Source organism: Euprymna scolopes, chromosome 15, assembly GCF_053919585.1.
Source record: "Euprymna scolopes isolate OS-2025 chromosome 15, ASM5391958v1, whole genome shotgun sequence".
Lineage (NCBI taxonomy): Eukaryota > Metazoa > Mollusca > Cephalopoda > Sepiida > Sepiolidae > Euprymna > Euprymna scolopes.
This window is the reverse complement of record NC_136496.1, coordinates 89,911,468-89,934,780: the sequence shown is the minus strand read 5'-3', so window position 1 is coordinate 89,934,780 and position 23,313 is coordinate 89,911,468. Positions and strand designations below refer to the sequence as shown.

Below are 23,313 nucleotides of genomic sequence, written 5' to 3'. Positions count from 1 at the left end.
TGCAGGAAAGCGTCAACATCCTCATACACACAGCGCTTGGTATTCCCAAATGGCTACCCATCTGGTACTGACCAGACTCAATGTTGCTTAATTTCACTGATTTAACAGAAATCATTGTGTCAGGCTAATGCATGTTTTTGTTTAGTTTTAAGAAGGTCCACCCACTGGGGCTTTATCTTCTCTCTGAGAAAGGATTAGTTTCCTGCTGCTGAGGAATGCTGATGGGGCTGCTCAGACATTTTATGTAGGTCAGAAGTGTGTTTATCCTAGTGCGCTGGTTTCTTAACTCAACTTTCTCAATATCTGACCTTGTGCTTAACCTCCTGGCAAAGAGAGTAGAAAGTGAACCCTGGGTTTACTTTTGGCAGCCTCATAGCTCTTGCTTCTCTTATTTTGTCCTTTAGTCCTCATATTCCATGAGACATGTTTCTGGCAAAGGGGAAAGAACTGCAGTTTTCTGGGTTAGAATCTATTTATCTAACACTTATTGTTGATTAATTTTTTACCTTAAGGCAGCATTTCTTTTTAGCTCTTACATTAAGTGGCTGCTTGCCTTGTCTGGATAGATTTCCATGAAAATAAAATAAATATTTTAATAGCTAGTGCTAGTTTTATTTTCCAGTTTATTTCAGTGGAAAATTCCAAGGTCCTCAGACCTGATACTTCACAACTCATGCAAGACATTGTACAGATGATAGCCACTTATAAGAATGAATTCCAAGAGACCATTTGGATGTCCCAACAAATTTCCCAAACCATCATCCGAGGCAATGCCATGCTCATTATGACATCATCATGCAATGTCTGAGTCTTGATAAATAAAAAATAAAAATATCTTGCCGTCCTATGGAGGCAAGTAAATAGGGAATTCTTGAAATACACTTCATTAATTTCCTTACACATGGACGTGGAATTCAAATAGAATAAATGACAATGTTTATATGAGAACATAAAAATGTTTTGTTTACAACATAAGAACATGCATAGACAAGTAACGATTGTAACGATTAAGAATATGATTTTATGATGATATATAATTTGGATGCTTATACAGTATGGGACAGAGGTGATGAAAATTATATTCCAAGTAAAATCTTTTTGATATACTTACATATCGTGCAAAAAATATTGAATTGAATTTTAATTAAAAACAAAAATCAGTTTTCATATTTGGCCTGATCCTCCAATCATTATTATTATGTTAAAGAACAGACTGACTTATCTCCCCCTACTTTATGTGATTTCCATTTTTATCAATAGCAAATCGGCAAAGTACAAAAAACTAAGTTCTATTTTTGATTAAAATTTTACGTAATAAGTTTTTCTAATTTTTGGAGTTGACACCTGTGGCAAAAAAAAAAAAAAAAAAAACTCCAGAGGCAACAATGTCACATTTCCAACACTCTACATTCTTCTATCAAGAACTTCCCAACTGCAAAACGAGACACACAGCTAATAAATTCGCCACTTCAATACTCAAGTCCAAAATTCAACACTTCTGAAAAATCATGCTTTTTTTTTTGTATATCTAACCAGAAACATACCATTTGCATATTGAGCAAGCATATAAAAAGGCAGCCATTTTTTTTTTTTATTCTCTTCACTCCTTCTATCTGCAGATCTTATGGACTGCCGAAAGAATAGATTTGTCACAAATTAAATCATTTAATCACAATACTTATTTTGAGCTGATATATAAGTATATCAAAGTTTCCCCTAATAATTTATTTATAACTGCTATTTTCACCTGTGTCCCTATTCGTATAAGCATCATCATTTTTGTATACAACTTTTATGATAATGTATAACGATGAAGTTTCCAATCTTTTGAGAGAAGGATTGATAGTATCCTCACTAAAAATTACAAAAAATTATTGAGTAGAATTTTAATTAAATAAATGTTATCATATTCTGCCAATACATCATTCATTATTACTTGGTTAGATAATTGTTTAGTTTAATCAAGACATTAAAAAATGAAAATATTGAAAAAAAATTATACTGTATGAACTTGTTATGGAAGTAAATTCTCATTAAAAAAAAAAATTTCACTTAATTTGATCAAGTATTTTTTTTTAGTGAGGAAAATTAAATTTTAATGAGATCAATTGTATTCCTGCCATCCTGCCTATTTCCCGGACGAGAAGGGAGTTACCTTTAAACGAAAAAGGGATTAACAAAAAACAAAATGAAAAAGGGATTGAAAAAGGACAGAGAAACTCTGTAAAATAAGTGAAAAAAATATATATATATTTAAGTATTTTTTTCTGTCCATGTTTCAAAATAATCTTGTCAAATTTTGACAAACTTTAAACAGTAATGGAGTTATCTCCCTTGGCGTCCCCTCTATTTCGTCCATGAAATAGGCATCCACCTCCTTTATGGTAACCTTTGGGAATATCAGAGGGAGGCTAGCTAGTGTTACACCTTGTCAAGGGTGACTGGAACTCTGCAAAGCAGTCCTTCAGGTCCAGGAGGCATAATACATACTCGCATACCTAAACACAATATATTCCCGAATGGTTACTTATCTGGTACTGATTAGGCGCAACATTACTTACCTTCGGTGATCTAATGAGAACTGGTGTGTGAACGTGTTTATACAATATGTATATATACTAGCAGGACTATCCAGCACTGCCCGGATAAAAGTGTAACATAACTTCTATCTCTCTCCTCAACTCTATCTTTCTTCTTTTTTTAGTCCATTCTTCTCTCTGAACACACACACAATTCGAGTTGGCATAAGGGAAATAACTAAGTGAAAAAAAAGTCAGAGTTACTTCCCTTTAGTTAATGACTGGAAAATTTGTTACATGATAACATTAAAAAGATATGTCTTGGTAAGATTAAATGATATAAATTGTCATTTGACTCCCAAATAATGAATCTTTGTTTTTTTAGATTTATACATTTAGGCTTATTCTGATAAAAAATAAAATAAAAAAAAAAAAAAAAAACTTTGTGGGTGTTTGTTGTGTATATCAAAAATTACAGAAACATAACAGAGATATATGATTTCAAAAGTCATACTTGAAAGTAATCTGCTTATAGGACTCTGGTGACTCTTCTTGGACTGTTAAGGCAGAGGAAGCAAGTACAGAGTAACCAGCGATGGCCAATGACTGACTGACTGCCATCCGGAGGGAACAATCCACGCTTGACAACTGATCAAATAACACATTGGACCATAACATGAATAAATCCTCAAACCTTAAAAACAAAAAGAAATGAGAAATATAAGAAAATGTGTAAAAAAAAAAAAAAACGAGAAATTTCATAACACGATTTGTACTTTGTTTATTTTGGTTTCAATGTTATTTTTTTTTTTAAACATTTTTATCTTAATTAGTTCATAAAACTAGATTTTTTTGCCAAATATTGTTATCAACCATAATATGTGTTGTTTATTTCTCTCTCTCTCTCTCTCTCTCTCTATATATATATATATATATATATATATATATATATATATATATAAAAGTGAACATGTCTGTGTATCTGTGTGTCTGTCTGTGTACATTTTCCTACGCAATAACTCTGTCAATTTTAAGTGTACAGACTTGAAATTTGATATACAGGGTACTGAGATTTGGGAAAATCTATGTGATTGGTTTTGGGCCAGAAATTCGGCTGTTAAGAGGTCAAAGTTCAACAACTGGACCTTTGAGAACTCTACCAAACTCCTCTGACAATTTTGGGTCTAAACACTTGAAATTTTAAATATGGGTTCCTTGGACATGGATCTAACTTAATAACTTGATTTGAGCGCCAAACAATAAATGTTAAGGGGTCATAATAGGGGTCAAAGGTAAAAAAAAATTGACCTCTGCAGTCTCTACCAAATTACTCAGACAATTTCTGGTCTAAACATTTGAAATTTGACATAAAGGATATTTAGAGATAAGGCAAGCTTTTTAATCGGTTTGGGTCGAAAATTTTTAGTTACTAATATATAAATGTATGTATGTATGTATGTTTGCATGTCTGCCTAAAACTTTTGACAGATGTGACGGATTTTACCAAGATCAGTATCGTTTTTAAGTTTGACCTTTCAGACGACAAATATCGAAAAATTGGCTAAAAACATTAATATCTTCACCTTCAACGGGGCACTTTTCTACAGGGGGGAGTCGCTTTTTTCACCGATAATTTTTAAAGTCATCCCCTCTTTTTCATTGTCTAGCCTTAATTTAAATCTACGTCACTCCGGTTTGGCGGTGGTCGTAAGAGTAAAAACGTCAGGTTTTTTCCCGTTCTTTTCCTCCTTTGCGGTACAGGTTTTTTTTTTTTTTTTGCTCAACATACACATCCAAACACCTGGGCAACGCAGGGCTGAAATGCTAATATATATATATATATATATATATATATATATGGGGGTACCAAATTGGTTAAAGGGAAAATTATTCCCAACTCGCATTTAGGTAAAAATGCACTTTCGTAAATAATTGAATTCATTCCAAACGTATCGCAAAAATAAATAACATCTTAATAAATCGCGATATATCCTAATTGTCGGCGAGATGGACCAGCGGGTAAAGAAGTCAGGCTCATTACCCTGGGGTCCTGATTTCGAATCTCGCTAGATTCAGCCACACTGATGAGTCGTAGACAAAACATGTTTCAGTGGATAATTATATTTTAAAAATAATATATACATATATATATATATATATATATATATATATATATATACACACACACACACACACACACACACTAGCTATACATACCTGGCGTTATCAGGTAAAAAAAACCTTTGCTGGGCAGAAAATACTATTTAAAATATACCAAATATCCTAAGTTGTTACAATTTTCTTGAAAGTTGACCATATCTGGGATTTTTTGAAGCATAAAACATAGTCATCTTTATCTATTAAATTCAAACAGGGAAATAAAATCTCATAGCTTAAAGGGAAATAACTAATAGATTAAATAAAAACTTACTTCCATTTTAAAATGCAGCTAATGTTGGTTATAGTAAAAATTAAACATAAATTAAATAAATCAACTTTATATAATATTTTTTAATAGAATACTTAAAACAATTCTATTACTAATTTCCATTAAAAATTTCGAGCTAATTATTTTATCAGATTTTTTTAAATATAATATGCAAATGAGATAACCTCTTCAATGAAGATTCATTTTAAATAACTAGTATATATAAAAATCATTCATTTTCATTATTAAAATCTATTCGTGACTAGTATACCTTTTGTAGATATTTACCAAATTGTAAACAAACAAAGAAACAAACAGACAGGAATATGACTTTGTTAATATATATTTTGGCTTAAAACCTATTGGTATATGAAAATTTACTGAATTGCACGAACTCAGTATATTACATATAAGTCTATATATATATATATATATTAGAGTTCATATTTACTTTGCCTCCCTACAAGGGCAGAGTTAGACACCAGGATCGTTTTTTAATGTGGAGAAAAGGAACAAAAATAAAAACTGTCTCAATCGTGAAGGACCCCCTCCTCCACTAACGGAGAACAAAAAATTGAAACGTGGCATCAAAACAGATACTACACATTGATCTTGGCCTTCAGGCCAAGATTAAAGACAAGATTAATGAGAAAAGAAATAGATGGGAGAAAAAAATTGTCGAAAGACTATTCAACAAAAAGCCTTAAAAAAGATTATATATAAATATTAATAATAATTTAAAAAAAAAAAAAAAGAACCTCAAGGAACCTTTTGACCGATTCCTCGAGGTTCTTTTTTTTTTTTAAATTATTTTTTACTTATATTTTCTCATTAACCTTGTCCATAATGTTAATGATGACTCCACTTATCCTTTTGAAAACTCTAATAAAATTTTGTACTACTACACCTTTATGCCGTAAAGAATTGTGAATGCCAACTGAATTAAAGGAATAAAGTGTAAGATGGTCAACATCAGTAAACTTGGAATATAGTCTTTTGCCATTTATTCATTATATGCTCTGTAATTACATTGAGCTTCTTAAATAAGGATTGGTATATAAAAAAAGGAAATATAAGTGAATGAAGAATATTTCCACAGATATATATATATATATATATATATATATATATATATATATATATATATATATATATTTATATTACAATAGAATAATGTGAGCATGAAAAATAATATGGTTAAGCTTAAACATGGAAAAGTAAAGGGCTTGTTGTTAAAACTGGAAAAGAATAGGACAAGATATTCTAGTAAAAAATATAATAAATTCATAACTTAAAATATTGCAGCATTAGGAATTGATTATATAACGTTATAAATTGAATTTTTAAAAAAAATTCTTCATGCTTTTCATGCTAGCATTTTTCTATTGTAATCCATTTTTCCAGGTTTCCAATAAATTCACTTGTTTTTTGTTTAATTTCAGTCTTATTTTTTTGCCCCCATAAGCACATATGTAATAACAATGTACGGCAGGCACTCATCTGCTTTCAATAAAACACCCCAATTATCTCCCTTTCATGCTTTCATTCTCTCTGTTTCACAAGTCACTGAAGCAACAATGTTGCTATGGAAACCAGTCATAAAAAGTGTCGCTCACGGCCTTACATATTTTTACGATTTTGAACACCAGCAAATTCATCATAACTTTTGTTTTACTAAACGAAAATTGAGCATTTTTTTTTCACAATATAGCTGAGAAGGTGATCTATAAACTGTAATAAGTGTTTCAAATTTGGTTGAAAAATGAGCGAGGTGTGAAGTTATAAAGCAGTTCTAAATGATTAAAACTGCCACTTAACCATATATTCAAACACTATTGTTTTTTTTCTTGTATTTTAAGGGAGGTAGTGCTTGATCAACATGATATAAAATACTGTTTTGTTTTTCATGCTAAATAACTGAAGATTCTTACAATAATAGTAAATTCTTGGAAGCAAACTAATGTAGTGAGTGCAAGAAATGAGTTTTCCAGTAAAGTTTTCAAGTTAGTTTTTTTTTTTTTCTTTTTTATATAGTTTTAGAGGTTGAAAAACTTCCAAGACTATATATATATATATATATATATATATATATATTAATGTACTGAGCATAGTTGATATACTGGAAAAAAAAATATATATATATATATATACACATATTACATAAATGGAAAAAAATCTACTTCATATATATATATTTGTGTGCGTGTGTGTTTAAAGGAAAAAAATACAATTTCTGACAGAATGTGGTTATGTGTATAGAAATAAGCAAAAAATAATCTATATATGTGTGTTATTTTGTGTGTCACACTTACATCTTTTTTCTTCTGTTGTTTAATTCTTATGACTTTTCATTTCTTATCAAAAATTCTTCATAAGTTTTGGGTTCGGTTTTCATTATAGCTGATGGCACTCAAGTCATCTATTTCTTTAAATATTTTTATCAAAAATTTTTCATAATTTTTCGTTATAATTAAAGGAACTCAAGTTTATATATATATATATATATATATATATATATATATATATATATATTTATTATCTTTTTCTTCATAAGTTTACTTTCGGTTTCAATTCAAGCTGATGCACCCAAGTCAAGTCATATGGATATAGTATTTTATTTTTTAAATCACAACTTTATAATATACAAGAGGTACCCGGCATTGCCCGGGTGTTTTTTGGGGGATGTGAAAAAACCCGAAGCGTTGACGACGCGCAGTTGGAAAATAGTAAAGTGTTAAAAAAACAAACAGGTGCGCGTTTTTGATTGACGTGACAGCGATAGGTATTCAGCAGTTACGATTTTGTATGGGACAGTTTTGAATGAATCGGTTTGTTTGTTTTTAAAAACCTGCTCCCTATTTATTAGGAGGAGCTACAGTCTGATATGACGAAGTCGACATTGAACAAACGTTACTTAGCTCTCTTGAGACAACTGGCTTTCGGTCTGTGGTTAGAGTCGAGTTTCGCTTTTTTTTATACCGAAAACTGAATGTAACGCGTGCCGATGCGGGAAATGTCGAATAATTAATGTTTGAAAGTCAATAAAATTAAATAGACATGCGAGCTCCATGGACTCTGAGATATTACAATTTATAGATGATATAAAAAGTTTTAAGAAGTTGTGAAGTGAGCAAGCGCTTCTTTGAAAGAAGCCTTTCGTGGACATCGAGGAAAAGCGTACATACATACACACATACATTTTCGCTTTTATATATATAGACTAGCAAGACTCATGTACTGGTGTTGTACATGGAAGTAATCCCTCCTAGTCCACCTGTAAAAAAAAAACTGCGGTTGTAAGTGGGAGCCACTGTCAGCCGAGAATAATAGGAGGCACTGGCACCATGGCCAAAATTAATGTACTGTGGAGAAGTACAGACGCATTTCAAATATATTTATAAATTGAAAAGTTTAACTTCCAAATAATTGAATATATTTCCTAATAATGTGTTCCGATAAAAAAATAAGGAATATTAATAAAGGAAATATGTAGTGTAAATACAACTGTTGGCAAAAAATAAGTTTGTTTTATTTTGTTCAATAAATTTACGTAGTTATCTTTCGACAGAATAAAAAACGCAACGACAGCATTGTCAAAACACAAAATCGTTGCCGTCATTGTCGTCAAATGCCCCCCCACCCCATCTGTAAAAAAAAAAAAATCTGTGGTTGTTAGTGGAAGCCACTGCCAGCCCAATATAATGGTGGACACTGGCGCCCATGGCCAAAATTAATGTACTGTTACAAAGTACCGACGCATTTCATATATCTCCCTTTGCAGTTCTAATAAAAGAGCTACAATAATATCAGGACATTTCCATTTACGCGGAACATCCACAGAATGCCAAAATCAATAAATTATAAATAAAAGAGTCAGCTGTGGAATTTCCACAGGTCCTGCTAGTATTAATAAAAAGAGGAAAAAAATCAACACAAGAACATGATTAGATCAAGTTGATATTTTGCTTCTATTACATCTCCTCAAAGAATGATATATTTGTTTTGCTGAAACCTACAAACATACAAAGATTCCTTCACACATCAACAATCTCTACATAGCATTATCCAACATTTCACCTCACTCACAACTAAAAATACATTCACTATGAAATAAAATTGTTAGTAGCATTCCAATCATATAAACAAACATTTACACAATTGTATGTATTAACTGTAGCAAGAGGTACATCAGTAAACTCAGCATCTCCTTAAAAAATAATATGAGCACAATAAAGTCATAAATTTGGTATCATTAAGAATACACTGATTACACATATGCAAGAATACACTGATTACACATATGCTAACTTTAAACCACAAATTTAACATGCAAAAATCTGCAATAACAAAATATACACATGACACTGGACTAAGACATCTTAGGTAAATGATCACATACACCAAGGGTCTGTCTTCTTTTAAATAATAAAGTATTTATCTAAAAAAAAAAATTTCCAATTAAATAATATACAAGCATATTTTTAAATTAATTTTTTTTTTCAGTTCTTTGTTTATTATCTTATTCTTAGACACAAAAACATATATACATACTTTTATGTATACATAAACTTTTGTTCAAAGTAGAGAATTAGAAAAAAGAAATTACTCAGTGGGTGTTGTGGAGAATGTCTTCAGTTTGATGCATACGCTAAAGGAAGGTAATATGGCCGCAAGCATGCCGGTGCCAGTCGTCAAAGATAGCAAGACACCCTGGAGCCAGGTGATGATATTGTTGATGTCCTGAATTCTCAAATGAAGACTAAAATGTTGGTCAAAATGGCTTGACCATTTCAAGTACACTGCTGTGAACAGGTCCAGAACCAGGATTTGTGTCGGGCTATGATTGCTGACGTTCAACTGGACATGAATTATGTGGTCCTACAAAAATGTAAAAATACATATATATTTATATCACAGAATGAAATATATATCAGGATTCATAAAATTTCCCATTTGAAATTGACAAATATCATCTAACAAAAGAGTAAAGGCATTAATAACAGTTTGGTCATATATTAGAAGGCCACACAGCATTGCCCGGTCGTAAAATGTTTCAATATTTTAATTCATGCAGAGTTCACATTATTATAAAATAAGTTCTCTATTGATTATTATATTCTACTCAATATATATATTAATGATTTCAAAAGTTTAAAAAAAAAAAAAACGATTTTGGTAACATCAGCTGGAATTGAAACCAAAACATTCAGCACTCCATCCAGTCATTATTTAGCACTCCATTGTTACTGTCTGAGCTGGATTAAAAGGGTTAAAAATTAAGCAACTTCAAGCTAAAAATATATATGCAAGTATACTCAAGTCAATTTACTCCTGCCAAAGTCAACTTGTTTTTTGGGGTTTTTTTTCAGTTTTGACCCCTTAGCAGGCTAAAAAAACAAATTGAAAGTGTTCGACAGGTCCAAATACCTTGTATATCAAGTTTCAAGATGGCAGATCAAATATTCAGAGAGGAGTTTGTGTAGAAACGTTTTGCACACACACACACAAAATCAATTTTATATATATATATATATATATATATATATATATATATATATATATATATATATATATATATATATATATATATAGAGAGAGAGAGAGAGAGAGAGAGAGAGCGCTTTAAAAATAATACATTGAAAAACCCTAGGGGCATCTTTCGCCAACAAACTCATCAACTCATCAGGAGTTAATCGTTGGTAAAACACAGAAAAACGAATTTTCTTGTATATCCCTGAGTATTTGCTCTTTCATGATTCTAATTCGTTTTTTAAAGCGCTATATAAGTTTTGTACCATTAAAAAGTTTTTTTATATACACATACATATATATATATATATATATATATAGATATATATATAGATATATATATATAGAGAGAGAGAGATAAACATGTCTATATGCTAGAATGTTTTCAACCTAAATTCTATGCAACTCTGCACTATGTAGAAACTATGCATAAAATGAATTAAGCGTAATATTTAAACGAAACCAATCATATAATAAGAAACTATAAAAAATGAATAAGCAATTAAGTCAGAAAAAGTGAACAGGGAGGGAATTCCAAGGGCAAGTAATCCAAGGAAAGAAGCTGTTTTAATAGAAAGTTTTCCAGCAACCAAGGACCTCTACAGTGAAGAGGTGGAATTTTGCTGATAATCGGATTGGGGGAGATACAAGTGCAATAAATTCATTGAAAGTATTTGGAAAAATAAGCACAGAGATACAACATTGTGGTGATGGGACAGGGGTTAAACCTTAGCAGAGAGCGCAGGATCTTAGTTTAGAGATTTGTTTTCAAGAAGAAGAAATTAATGGCTAGGTGTTAAAGGACTTCCTAATGTTATGTTCAGTTCGAATTTATATTTATATTGACAATCATTATTATTTAAAAAATGATAGTTACCATGATAACCTCCCAAAAAGTTACCGGTAATTTATTGGACTGCAAGTACTGTTGTAGAATTTGGCAGCACCGTTCTTGCACTTCGTAGCATTTCGATGTGATGAGCAAATTCATGACTTCTTTTAGACTGTCGCTTTCCCCTGCAACATAACTAGCAGTCGTGCAACGAAGTAGCAGTTCTGCATATTCTGATAAAACACTTGTAGAGTCCATCTGGAAGAAAAATAGTTGCAAAATGGTTGGCACATCATTTAAAAAAAAGCATCTTACACTTGGAAGCAAAAACAAAAAAAAATTGAAAAACCATATATTTAATATACCATTTTGAAAATAAGTACTAAATGCAATTGCAAATTACTTAAGACTTCTACCCAGTCATAACTGATGGAACGAGGGCATGCTACCTCCATGAAGCGGAAAGATTAAAAAGCTTTGTAAAATTAAAACAAAAATTATATCTACATATAAAAGTAGATGAGGACTCTCGGCTAAATATTGCTCCCTCTATAAAAATGAAAATCTGTTTCATGCGATCGGGTGATTTTAGAATCGGAAACAGAAATTTAGAACAGAATTGGTAATTGTATCGGAACCAGAGAAAATATTGGAATCGTCCCATCACTACTTTATATGTTAGAAAATTATAGAATTTATTAATTTTGACTTAAGAAAAAGAGGAGAGAGAGAGAGATGTTCAAAAAATACAACAATGTGAAGAGACTGGAAGGAGAGAGAGAGAGAGAGAGAGAGAGCAAAGAGGAAAAATGTGAATGAGACTAATTGGGTGATGATTGAATTCAAGAAATGATGGGCAAAACTCAGAGATAGAAAACTTAAAAGTGAATAGACTATTAAAAAGCAGTAACTTCCAAAACTTCACTTTATTTTATTGGATTTCTTTCTTTTAAAACACACCTTGTAGCTTGAAGAAAAATGGATATTATATTCATCATTCTATCCCTATTTTGATATTGCAATATTTTTGGTCTACTGTGAGGGTATGCCTCCATAAATTTGGCTGATTCTCTTTATAATGATGTGTAATAAAAATGAACCAATCAAATGCCTGAACAGCTTTATAAAATAGACTGAATCTTGTTGAATACTTCAGTGATATCTTTCTGCCTAAATACACGAAAAACAACTACACTTATGCTGATTGTAACTTTTTTTTTCTTTTTACATGAGCATCACTGCTTATCAAGGCTTGAAGGTTACTTGAAGATAAGAGTTAATGAGTGTAATGAGACGATAGCTTAGTGATCGTTAGTGGTGGAAGTTAGGTAAAATTTGATTATTTAAGGGGATGAGACATCAAAAACTTGTTTACATCGAATTAAATCTTTGCCTAGGAAAGCTTCTCTAATGGGATTTTATGCTGTCATTCTTTTTTGTTTGGAACTGCATATTTTTTTTTATTTCAAGAATGACTTTATCATCAAGATTCAGCTTCATATATTATAAGATGGCATGGAGAGAGCTTGAATGCCTATTAGACATACAAAGAAGAGTAACTTGAATGCCTACAAGACACTGTCCTCGAGTGTCTAAGATCTTTCTGTACAGAGGTTTCATCAGGACAACGTGGCGTGAGGATACTTACCCCCCCCTTCTAGTAAACCCTGACTAAATATTAAAAAGTAGCATAGTATTCGCGGCCCAAATAAGATCTCTGTATGGCTAACCCACACTGGCTTTTACAAAAAATGATGCACCTTCTCTAACTGATGTTACCTCAAATAACAGCATGAAGTATCTACTCCACCAGACTAGATGAATTCTTGTTCTGGAATCCAGTAAGACCACAAGAAAGATATACTATAGCATATTGGAATGGTCAATTGAAGAGAAGAAATTTATGTTCTCCACTTCTTTACTAACTCAATGTTTGAGAGACAAAAGAGAACTTTAATAGAATATTCAAATATCTATGTATCCTATATAGAGATCAAGCGTTAGTCCCAGGAAGGGGGAGGGGCTTGATTTCTAAAAACTTTGACTGAAATAAAATAAAAACATAAGATTGAAATAAAACTTTGATTAAATTTCTTATGACATCTTAAAAATTGCTAATTATTCCAATAAAGCTAAAACACTGGTGTACCAAAATGGATGATTCTTTTAGTGGAATGCAAATAAAAATCCAAGAATTTTTTTGTAACACTTACCGATTCTGAAAGAGACAAAGAACCGCGTGAGTAGTTCTCAATCTGTCTCCACATTCGCACACAAAGTGGACTCCACAAGTCGCCAAGGAACTGGCCACCGTTTGTGGCCAGAACAGCATTTTTGATCAGCTTGACTGACCGGGATTCAATCATTCCGCACGATGCAGGTGTGGGTATTGAGTGCCGGGGAAAGGGAATCACAATTAGCTTTTTCAAAATCACCTTCATTTCTTTTTTACTAAAATAGAACAAAAACAAAGAATATTACCATCCAGCAATGAAAATATTATCATAAAAAGATAAGGAATAAACTAGCACGTAATTTCAGTTAGGCATTCATGTCACCAGGACACACTAGGATACAGCTAGTGTCCTAGTGCCATATGGCCGAGTGGTCCTAGACGTTGTATCAAAGTTTACAGTTACCCAAAGGTGCTGAGTTCAATCCTGAACGAAGGCAGTGAAAAAGTAACACTCAAAAACAGAGAATCAGCAACTATGTCCCAAAGCCTAGCTGGAGTCCGAACACGGTACCCCCGTAATAATAATAAAGGGTTGGGTTCGAGACTCCTAACAAACGGTTCCCCAGTTCGATATAAAACACCTGACGAAGGCCGGAGGGCAAAACGGCTGAAAAGTTGTGACAATAACAACCAAGATGAGGAAGTCAGTCCGACAATCTCAATTAATGAAAACACCTCATCTCAAAAATACAGACAATTACTAAACAGTTTGTATTTCGTACATATTAATCAAATTGTGAAGAAACAAACAGACAGACAGACAGGAATATGACTTCATTATAATAGATATTTGTACATGTTCCTAAATGTGAAGTGCTAATCTATATATCTATAAAAGTGAAATTGTCTGTGTGTGTCTCTGTGTGTGCATATTTCCCTACCAAACTACTCTGTCAATTTTCAGGCTACAGACTCTAGATTTGACATAAGAGGTATTGAGATTTGAAGAAATCTTTTTAATCATTATTCAGCTAAAAATTTGGCTGTCAAGAAGTCAAAGTTCAATTATTTGACCTTTGAGGACTCTACCAAACTCCTCTGCCAATTTTGGGTCTAAACACTTCATTTTAGATGTTGGTTACTTGGACATGGATCAAACTTTTTAATTTGATTTGAGCCCAAAACAATAAATGTTAAGGGGTCAAAATTGGGGTCAAAATTTTTAAAAAATTTAATCTCTGCAGATTCTATCAAATTACTCGGCTAATTTTTGGTCTAAACATTTGAAATTTTACATAAAGTGTACTCAGACATAGACATTGTTATGTACTTCCATTTGTTTTTGCTTTTTTTAATAGGCATCACCACTTATCAAGGCCAAGAGGCCATTCGAGGATAAGGGTTAAAGAGTGTACAGTAGAAATTGGACAATATAGTAATCGTTAGTAATGGAAATTCAGTAAATTTGTTACCTTATATGGAATGGCTCATCAAGAACTTGTTTACGCTAGACTTGAAGACAACCATATTGTAGTCAGCTGGAAAGCAGGAAAACGGAAGACGATTCCATAGGCGTGCAGTTCTAAGATAGAAGCTTTGCTCACGGAATCTACGTTTAGGTTTAGGCACAGATAAAGAGTGATAGCGTTTTCTGCTAGACGGGTGTTTCTTGTGAAAGTTTGGAGAGGAGGGACCATAGATTGGAGCTCAGCCAAGCACTTGCCTTGAAAATAATGATAAAGCAGAGACCAACTCGCAACATCTCTTCTGTGAGAAAGAGGTTACAGGGAAGAGAAAAGGACATCCCCTACGAGGCTATGAAGTCTATTTTGAACTCTATCAAGGCAGGATAAGTCCTTTCTAGCAGCTCCTGCCCAGATGTGGCAACAGTACTCCATCCTTGAACATACCTGGCTCTTATATAGATAGAGAATTGCATCAGCAGTGAGATATCTACTGGATCGATAGAAGGATCCCACAATTTTTCCAGTGGCCTTGGCAACAGATTTAATGTATGTGTTCCATTTAAGATCAGGAGTAAAGGTCAAGCCCAGAAGTTTGTCAAAACATGAGGCCTCCCCAAGACGAGAGCCATTCATTTCAATTGATGCCAGATGGGGATCAGAGCGTTGATGATGTAAAGAGAGAAGCTTGGTTTTAGATGCTTTAAAAGTAACAAGCCACCTCTTTCTTCATTGAACCATGTGATCAAGATCAGAGGAAAGAGAATCAGAGAGAACCTGGTCATTTACGGTCTTAGATGTGCTACCATAGATAATAGTGTCATCAGCATAAATGTCTATGATTGATGTAAGGATGTGATTTGGAAGATCATTAATGTAGATCAGGAAGAGAGTTTGGCTCAGAATGGACCCCTGAGGGACTCCAGCATTAATACTGAGAGCTTCTGATTTCTGCCCATCAACCACTACTCTTATGAACCTATCAGAGAGGAATGATTTGATAATTGAGAAGACATTTCCAGCTATACCGTAGCTGGAGATCTTGTGAAGTAAACCTTTATGCCATACTCTATCAAAGGCTTTTGATATGTCAAGAGCAATTGCCCTAGAAAAGTAGCCTCCGTAGAGAGATTCGCTAATCCTATGAGATATAACTATAAGCACATCTGCTGTAGATCTAGCAAAACGGAAATCATATTGCATGTCACTAAGGTTATTTTTGCCGAGATGGTTGATTACTTCTCTATTTAACACAGATTCCAGCAACTTACTGATGATGCACACGAGACTTATTGGCCTGTACTGAGAGGGAGATGAGCGATCACCTGAATTCTTAAATATTTAAACAGTTTTGTAAGGATGGGCGCGAGTTCTGGTTGAAGTCTTTTGAGTACTATAATTGGAATACCGTCAAGGCCGGTTGCTTTACTGGAATCAAGGTTTTTGATTAGCTTGGCAACATCATGTACAGATATTTGTATATCACATAGTGTGTTTTCTGATACAGGAGAAAATATTGGAGGTTGGCGGCCTTGGTTGCAAAAGGTAGAGTTAGCTGCAAAGTTCTTGGCAAAGAGTTTGGCTTTGTCTGATGCTGACGAGATTACATCAGGTCCATTGATTATAGTTGGGACAGAGCACACGCTTCTGTTCAGGATTCTGTTTGCTATTTGCCAAAACTGGTGGGAACCAAGCCACTCCTCAGCTACTTTGGACTTGACGGACTGAGCATACAACTCTCTTGGGTTCTTTATTACTTTTTTACAGTGGTTACTGGCAGTCCTGAAAGCGGCTTTAGTCTCAGTACATCTATTACGTTGGAAGCAATAGAAAAGATGATTTCTGTGCGCAATGGCAGCAGCACATTCTGGAGAGAACCACGGCTGGCTGTTAGGTTATTCATTTTTCGAGGGTATGAAATGGTCTATACCTACAATTAACCATCCTGTCAGGTTTGATACTATAGATGACACATCCTTTTTAAACATGGAATGCAGAGGTAAATCTGATATAAATGTACGGAAGCTATCCCAACCAGCCATAGAGTATCAATATACTGTAGGATGGAGAGGTTCATCTGAGGACTTATTACATTTCATTTTTATCTTAACTGATACAACAGAGTGGTCGGAAGATCCAGGTGAAGACAGAACGGAAGCTGAACACAGTTTGGGGCAAGTTTTAAGAAAAAGGTATAGGAGACTTGCATACTGGCCGTCAGTATCGGGCACACGGGTAGGTTCCTGAACAATCTGAGTGAGGTCATAAGCAATGGAGAAATCATAACGGAACCTCCTCTCATCATCTGTCTTGTGTGAGTGAGTTAATCATTCCACATTGTGAAATTTCTTGTCATAAATAATTTTACCAAGAATTCTTCATAAGTTTTGGTTTCGGTTTTAATCATAGCAGAAGGGACTTAAGTTTTATATATATATATATATATATATAAATATATATATATAAAACTTAAGTCCCTTCTTCTATAATCAAAACGAAACCAAAACTTATGAAGAATTCTTTTTTATTTTATATACATACATTGTTTTTTTTCATGTTTTTATTTCAGTTTCAATTCAAGCTAATGCACCCAAGTCATATGGATATATTTTTTTACTTTTGAAATCGCAACTTTATAATATATAAAAATGATAGAACATTAACTCTATAATAATATATACGAAATCTGCAAGAATTAAAATATCATATTTAAGCATACTTTATGACCGGGCTTTGTCAGGCGTTCTTGCTAGTTTAGATAAATACTTCTGCAGTTTTAACAAAAAAGCTACAATAATATCAGAGCGTCTCCATTTACACTGAACATCTACAGAATGCCAACATCAATATATTACATATGAATGAGTCCCCTGTGGAATTTCCACAGGTCCTGCTAGTACAAAAATAAAAGCAACAGAGAAAACAGAAAAAAGGATTCTCCCCAAAACATTGTCTGTTGAGGCATCATTGTTAGTCGATTGATCTGCTCATCTCATCTGCTAAACCTCTACCACTATCTGTTCTCATCTGTAAACTGTTGTCAACTGCTGTAAAAAAAAAAAAAAAAAAAAAAAGAACTGAAGCATAAACTAAACTGACCACTCAATATATTAACCTTAACTGGAAATCTTAAATGACTGGTCTTTATCTACTTCCAATCACATCTTTTTTTTTTTTATGAATCATTTCCTTCCCATTATCCTGGGTCATGGGTTGGTTGGTTGTTTTGTTTTACAGCATATCAACCCTTTTCAGGTTATTTAATGCTGAATCTGGTGATTTTGAAGAACGATTTTTTTAATATAGTATATTTGTTTTTTAAGTCGTAATCTATTTAACCCATAGTTAGGACCCTAACAGGTACTACCACTCCAGGTCAGAGTGGACTTGGGAGCAATGGCAATTAAAGGGTGGCTTCACACTCCCTAAGGCCTGCAAGCTGGGGCCTCACCATCGGATATAGTTTAAGGTCATATCCAGGACCGTTCTGGGTCATGGGATTTTACTTTTAAGTCTGATAAATTTTCATTTTGTGGATAACATTTCTGTACAGTTCATAATATCAAATTAAATTTCAGGACAGGACTTATGGTATGACCTAATATTAACAGAACATTTAGCAAATGTCTAATTTGACTATTAAATTAAATTGCCTTGTGTCTAACTTTGCCCTCGTGGAGAAGATGGTATAAGGAAAGTAAGAGGGTCATTCCAAAAGTAAACTTTTTTCTATTTTTTTAACTCAAAAACTAAAAAGTTGAAGAGCCACGAAGACATGAGTTGTACCATTAAAATGAGTAACCTTTTGTACTCGAGAATTTATTTTTCTGCATAATCACCACCATTTTCAATGTACTTTTGCCAACCTTTTTTGATGCCTTGGTCGGAAAAGTTCGGAGCACGCTTTGTCACTCATATTTCTGTCGACATTCTGAAATCTGAGAACCCATCTCCTAACTATGCTGACATCAAGCTTCATAAACGTTCAGCAAGCACAAGTGAATGTTGATCGGTTCAATTCTTTCTGCATGGAGGAATTCAATGACACATCTTTGCTTCTGACACACATCCATGATAGGGATTGCTTTCTTAGAGTCTCACACTGTCAATATCTGCAACAGAGAACTGAAACTTTTAGGTTATAAATGCACAAGTTCAGGCATCATAAAAATGCAATTTGTAATCCTCTTTGATCTATTTTGGCAGAATAAAAAAAATATAAGGCATTACTTTTGGAAAGACCCTCGTAAATAAGGAGAACTTGTCATTTTTATTTGCATTCTTATCGATTACGTAATTCCTGTGATAATGACGTTACTTGTTCATAGGTTGAGAAAGGCATTGGAAGATTATTCGCATCACAAACAGAACATCTCTCAAATTATAGCAATGTGAGTCTTCCATAGTTGTAATGTGAAATGAGAGAGAGAGAGCGAGCAAGAGAGCAGATAAACATTCAGAAGTATGGCTAAGTATAAATATGTAAATACACTTTTTAACGGAATGGGATACTACACTTTTACTAAAAGGAGTTCCATTTTTGTTATCGGCATTATTGTGACATGTTAGTAATGAGTCGGTTTGGGATGTAGTAATAGAATAAAAGATGCCTCTTACCTCCAACTTTGGGACATTAAAAGCTTCTCAATCAAAATCAGTGTCCCATGAACCTTGTTATGCTGACCTTTTATCTTGTCAATATCATGCAGAAGGGTGACGACTTTGTTGTGTCTTTTTGATGGTGCCGTCAACGCAGTCAGGGAAGTGGCCGCAAGCTCGCGCACTTGATACACCCGGCTTCCTATCAAAGGCTCCACCAAACTGATAAAGTTATCACAGATGCTATAAAGGAGACAAAAGAAAAAATATTTGAATCAAGATATAGTAAAATTTCTACAATTTTGATTGGCTAACAGAAAATTTTGCCTTGGTTTGATTGGCTAAATCAGGGGTTCTCAACCGGGATCCATGGAATACTTCTGGGGGTCCACAAGCAAAACATAACAAAATGGGGGTCCACAATGACGTTTTGGTGGTCCATGAAGAAAACCAACTCAGAATAGTTTTTATTATTAAAAATTTAATTTCTATTGTAATTTTGTATAGTTTTTTTTTAATCATTCAAGTTATTTTAACTATAATATTTCTATTTACCAGGTTTGCCTCAAACATTTACCTTGCGCTCTGTTTGTAAACATGTGTTTTATTTGTCGCAAACTTTATAAAAATGAATAGCAATATATATAGTTAGATATTATGAACTGCAGTAATTGTATTACCAGCTGTGTATATATATAATATATACATATATGTATTTATGTATGTATGCATATATAAATATATATATATATATATATGTTTATTTTTCAGACATCCCATGGCTACTCCAAGTAAAAAGAAGTACTGACAGTACTCCGTTGAACATTTGTCTTACAAATTTATTCCAGCACCACATTATAATGAATCGAAACCAATGTGCCTCATATGCAATGATGTACTTTCAAATGATAGCATGAAAACTTCCGAGCTAAAAATCCATCTAGAAAAGAAGCACACAGGAAAGAAAGATACACCAGTAGAATACTTTTAAAAACTTTGTGATGATTTCCAAGTTCGAAAAACACTGTCTCAAGTGTTTAATAACAAAGTGAGTAAAAGGAGTGATGGTTTACTGACATGAAATATGAAATTAGAAAATTAATAGCAAAGGCAAGAAAACCCCATAATGTTGGTGAAACAGCAGTGTCTGTTATAATTTCGCGAGTAATGAAACAAAATGCCAGTGAAATTACTAATTCCATCCCTTTAAGCAACTCTTCTGTGTCATGACGCATTGAGGAAATGGCAGAGGATGTAGAAAAACAATTGATAGCCCATTTGCAAGTGAAACAGTTTGCCCTTCAACTTGATGAATCCACTTTAAGAGATAATGAGGCCATTTTATTAGCATATGTTAGATTTAACAGTGATGAAGGACCCTAAGAGGAAATGCTTTTTGCTAGAAGTCTTGACAGACACAAAAGGTCAAACGATTTTTGCTGAAGTTGTTACTTATTTCCCGGAAAACAACATTCCCCTCAAAAATATAATCACTTGTGCTACTGATGATGCACCTTCGATTGCAGGCAGATACAAAGGTTTTATTGCACATTTAAAAAAGCTGTCTCGCAAGTATTTTGTATTCACTGTGTGATACACTGTCAACACTTACTTGCAAATAAAAAGAGTGCACGTCTGCATGATGCCCTTACTGTCGTAATACAAGTAATTAACCATATTAAATCAAATTCTCTCAGAGACCGCCTTTTTCATGAATTATGAAAGCAAAATGGAGAAAAGTTTGAGTGGCTTGTATTACATACAGAGGTGAGATGGCCATCAAAGGGGAATTATCTTCAGCATTTCATTGCATTTGGGATTCTATTGTTTCCTTTCTTGCTAAAACACAACTTGGAGAACAGCTGCTTGCAAATAAATGTGATGTGTTTTTCTTATCAGATATATTTGAAAAACTGAATTCACTTAATAAACAGCTCCAAGGAAAAGATTCTGATGTGATACCTAGTAAAAATGCTATTGCTGCTTTTCTGAGGAAACTACAGTTGTATATGAATAATATCAGGCATCATGCATTTGAACAGTTTCCTTGTTTGACCTCTGTTAGCAGTGATTTGCAAGATGAAGATCTTGCATTATATGCTGAATATATGGAAAATACGCATGCAGATATGCAAACTCGATTTACTGACCTACTCATGATGGCTATACCAACTTAGGTTTCAATTCCTTTCGAAGTTAATGTTGCTGATATAGAAATATCTTTGCAAGAGCCTCTCATTGAATTACAAAGTTATGAAATTATGCGTGCAAAATTCAAAGATGGAAAGTACAATGTATGGAAGATAAATAATGTTGCTACAAAGTACCCTTTGCTCTGGGATAAAGCACATGTCTACGTTATTGCTTTTCTAACATCTTATCTTGTTGAATCGGGATTTAGTCGAGTTTCTCAACTGTTATCGAAAGCTCGCAATAGATTTGACATTGTGAAAAGAGGAAACTTTTGACTATCATTAACATCGATGGAACCAGATATAAAGAAACTCGCCGAACAACATCAACCACATCTCACTGAATAAAAATGCCTATCTCTATTTTTTTTTTAAATTACACATTCCACTTTAACTGTTTATCAAAAATTTTAACCAGTGTACATAAATGCTGCAGTGAATTCAATTGCCTGAAGAGCTCTGATCGCCATCGGCTTGACCATGGAAGTAATATTGTAATCCAAGATATTGGTAAAGAATTATTATCACTCTAATTTAGATTATTATTATTATTATTATTATTATTATTATTATTACTTATTGTAGAATACTTTATTTGCATTAAATTAGTTTTCATTTAAAAATAAAGCTTAATTATATAATATTTCTTTGATTATTAAAACCTCAAAATTTATATTAGTGAAAAATAGAAGATTGTCTTATGACCAATAGTTATGAAGGGGTCCACCAAGGGAAAAAGGGGTCCATGAGTATAAAAAAAAAAAAAAAAAAGGTTGAGAAACACTGAGCCGCCACCACCTTCTTCTTTGCCTTCTTCTTCTTCAATTATTATTATTATTATTACCATGATGAAGATATTATGCATGTTTATAAACAAAACTCAGAATATTATTTTAAAAAAAGATACATGTTAGATATAATAACCAGTGACATTAACCCTAAGCAAGTTGAACTTGCTTCTCCTGAAGGAGGAGGTGTCTAGGGAATATCAAATCCATAAGCAGTCTTCAGTCGCATGTGTATCCCAGTTAGCGAATATGATGCCGTTAGGTTTTGGCAGTTCTTACAGTACAGCATTTGGTACTTTTAAATGGTCACCCATCTTGTACTGACCAGTCTTAACATTGCTTAAGAACTTGCTGACATATTTCTATTACTTTTGCATATGCGTAAATCCATTCATAGCTTGAAGTGGTTTATTTTACACATTTCAAGTAAGGATGTAAATGGTAAAGTTTACAAAAAAATAATGTGTTCACATTACTTCCTGTATTTTAATGTACATAATGATGGTTACGGAATGATTATTGATTGCTTGTAGACTGTATTGTTATAAAACAAAAGAGGATATATCTCCTTCAATTTGTAGACAGAAACAACATGCATAAAAGAACAAAAACCGGATGTTGATGGGACAAAAATCGACTCCCAAATGACTAGAAAGGTCATCTGAGCATAGGTTCTGTGCACAAGTTCCAGTTGAAAAATAAAAATTTTTTTTTTTCTTTTTCGACCAACCAAAATAGCAAATCCAATGATTTCATTGAATGATCATCTCCTTTAACATGATTAATT

General features: G+C 33.1%; 1 protein-coding gene across 1 annotated transcript in view; it reads right to left on the bottom strand.

Annotated features, from left to right (window-relative positions):
* LOC145293980 (tRNA (32-2'-O)-methyltransferase regulator THADA-like) overlaps positions 1 to 23,313 on the bottom strand; it is a 177,448-nt gene that overhangs the window by 23,342 nt on the left and 130,793 nt on the right. The window contains exons 26-30 of the mRNA XM_080140866.1: positions 19,565 to 19,789; positions 13,522 to 13,759; positions 11,354 to 11,566; positions 9,554 to 9,825; positions 3,034 to 3,213 (exon numbers count right to left, since the gene is read on the bottom strand). Coding sequence (XP_079996992.1) covers positions 3,034 to 3,213; positions 9,554 to 9,825; positions 11,354 to 11,566; positions 13,522 to 13,759; positions 19,565 to 19,789 — 1,128 coding nt within the window. The remainder of the gene's footprint in view (positions 1 to 3,033; positions 3,214 to 9,553; positions 9,826 to 11,353; positions 11,567 to 13,521; positions 13,760 to 19,564; positions 19,790 to 23,313) is intronic.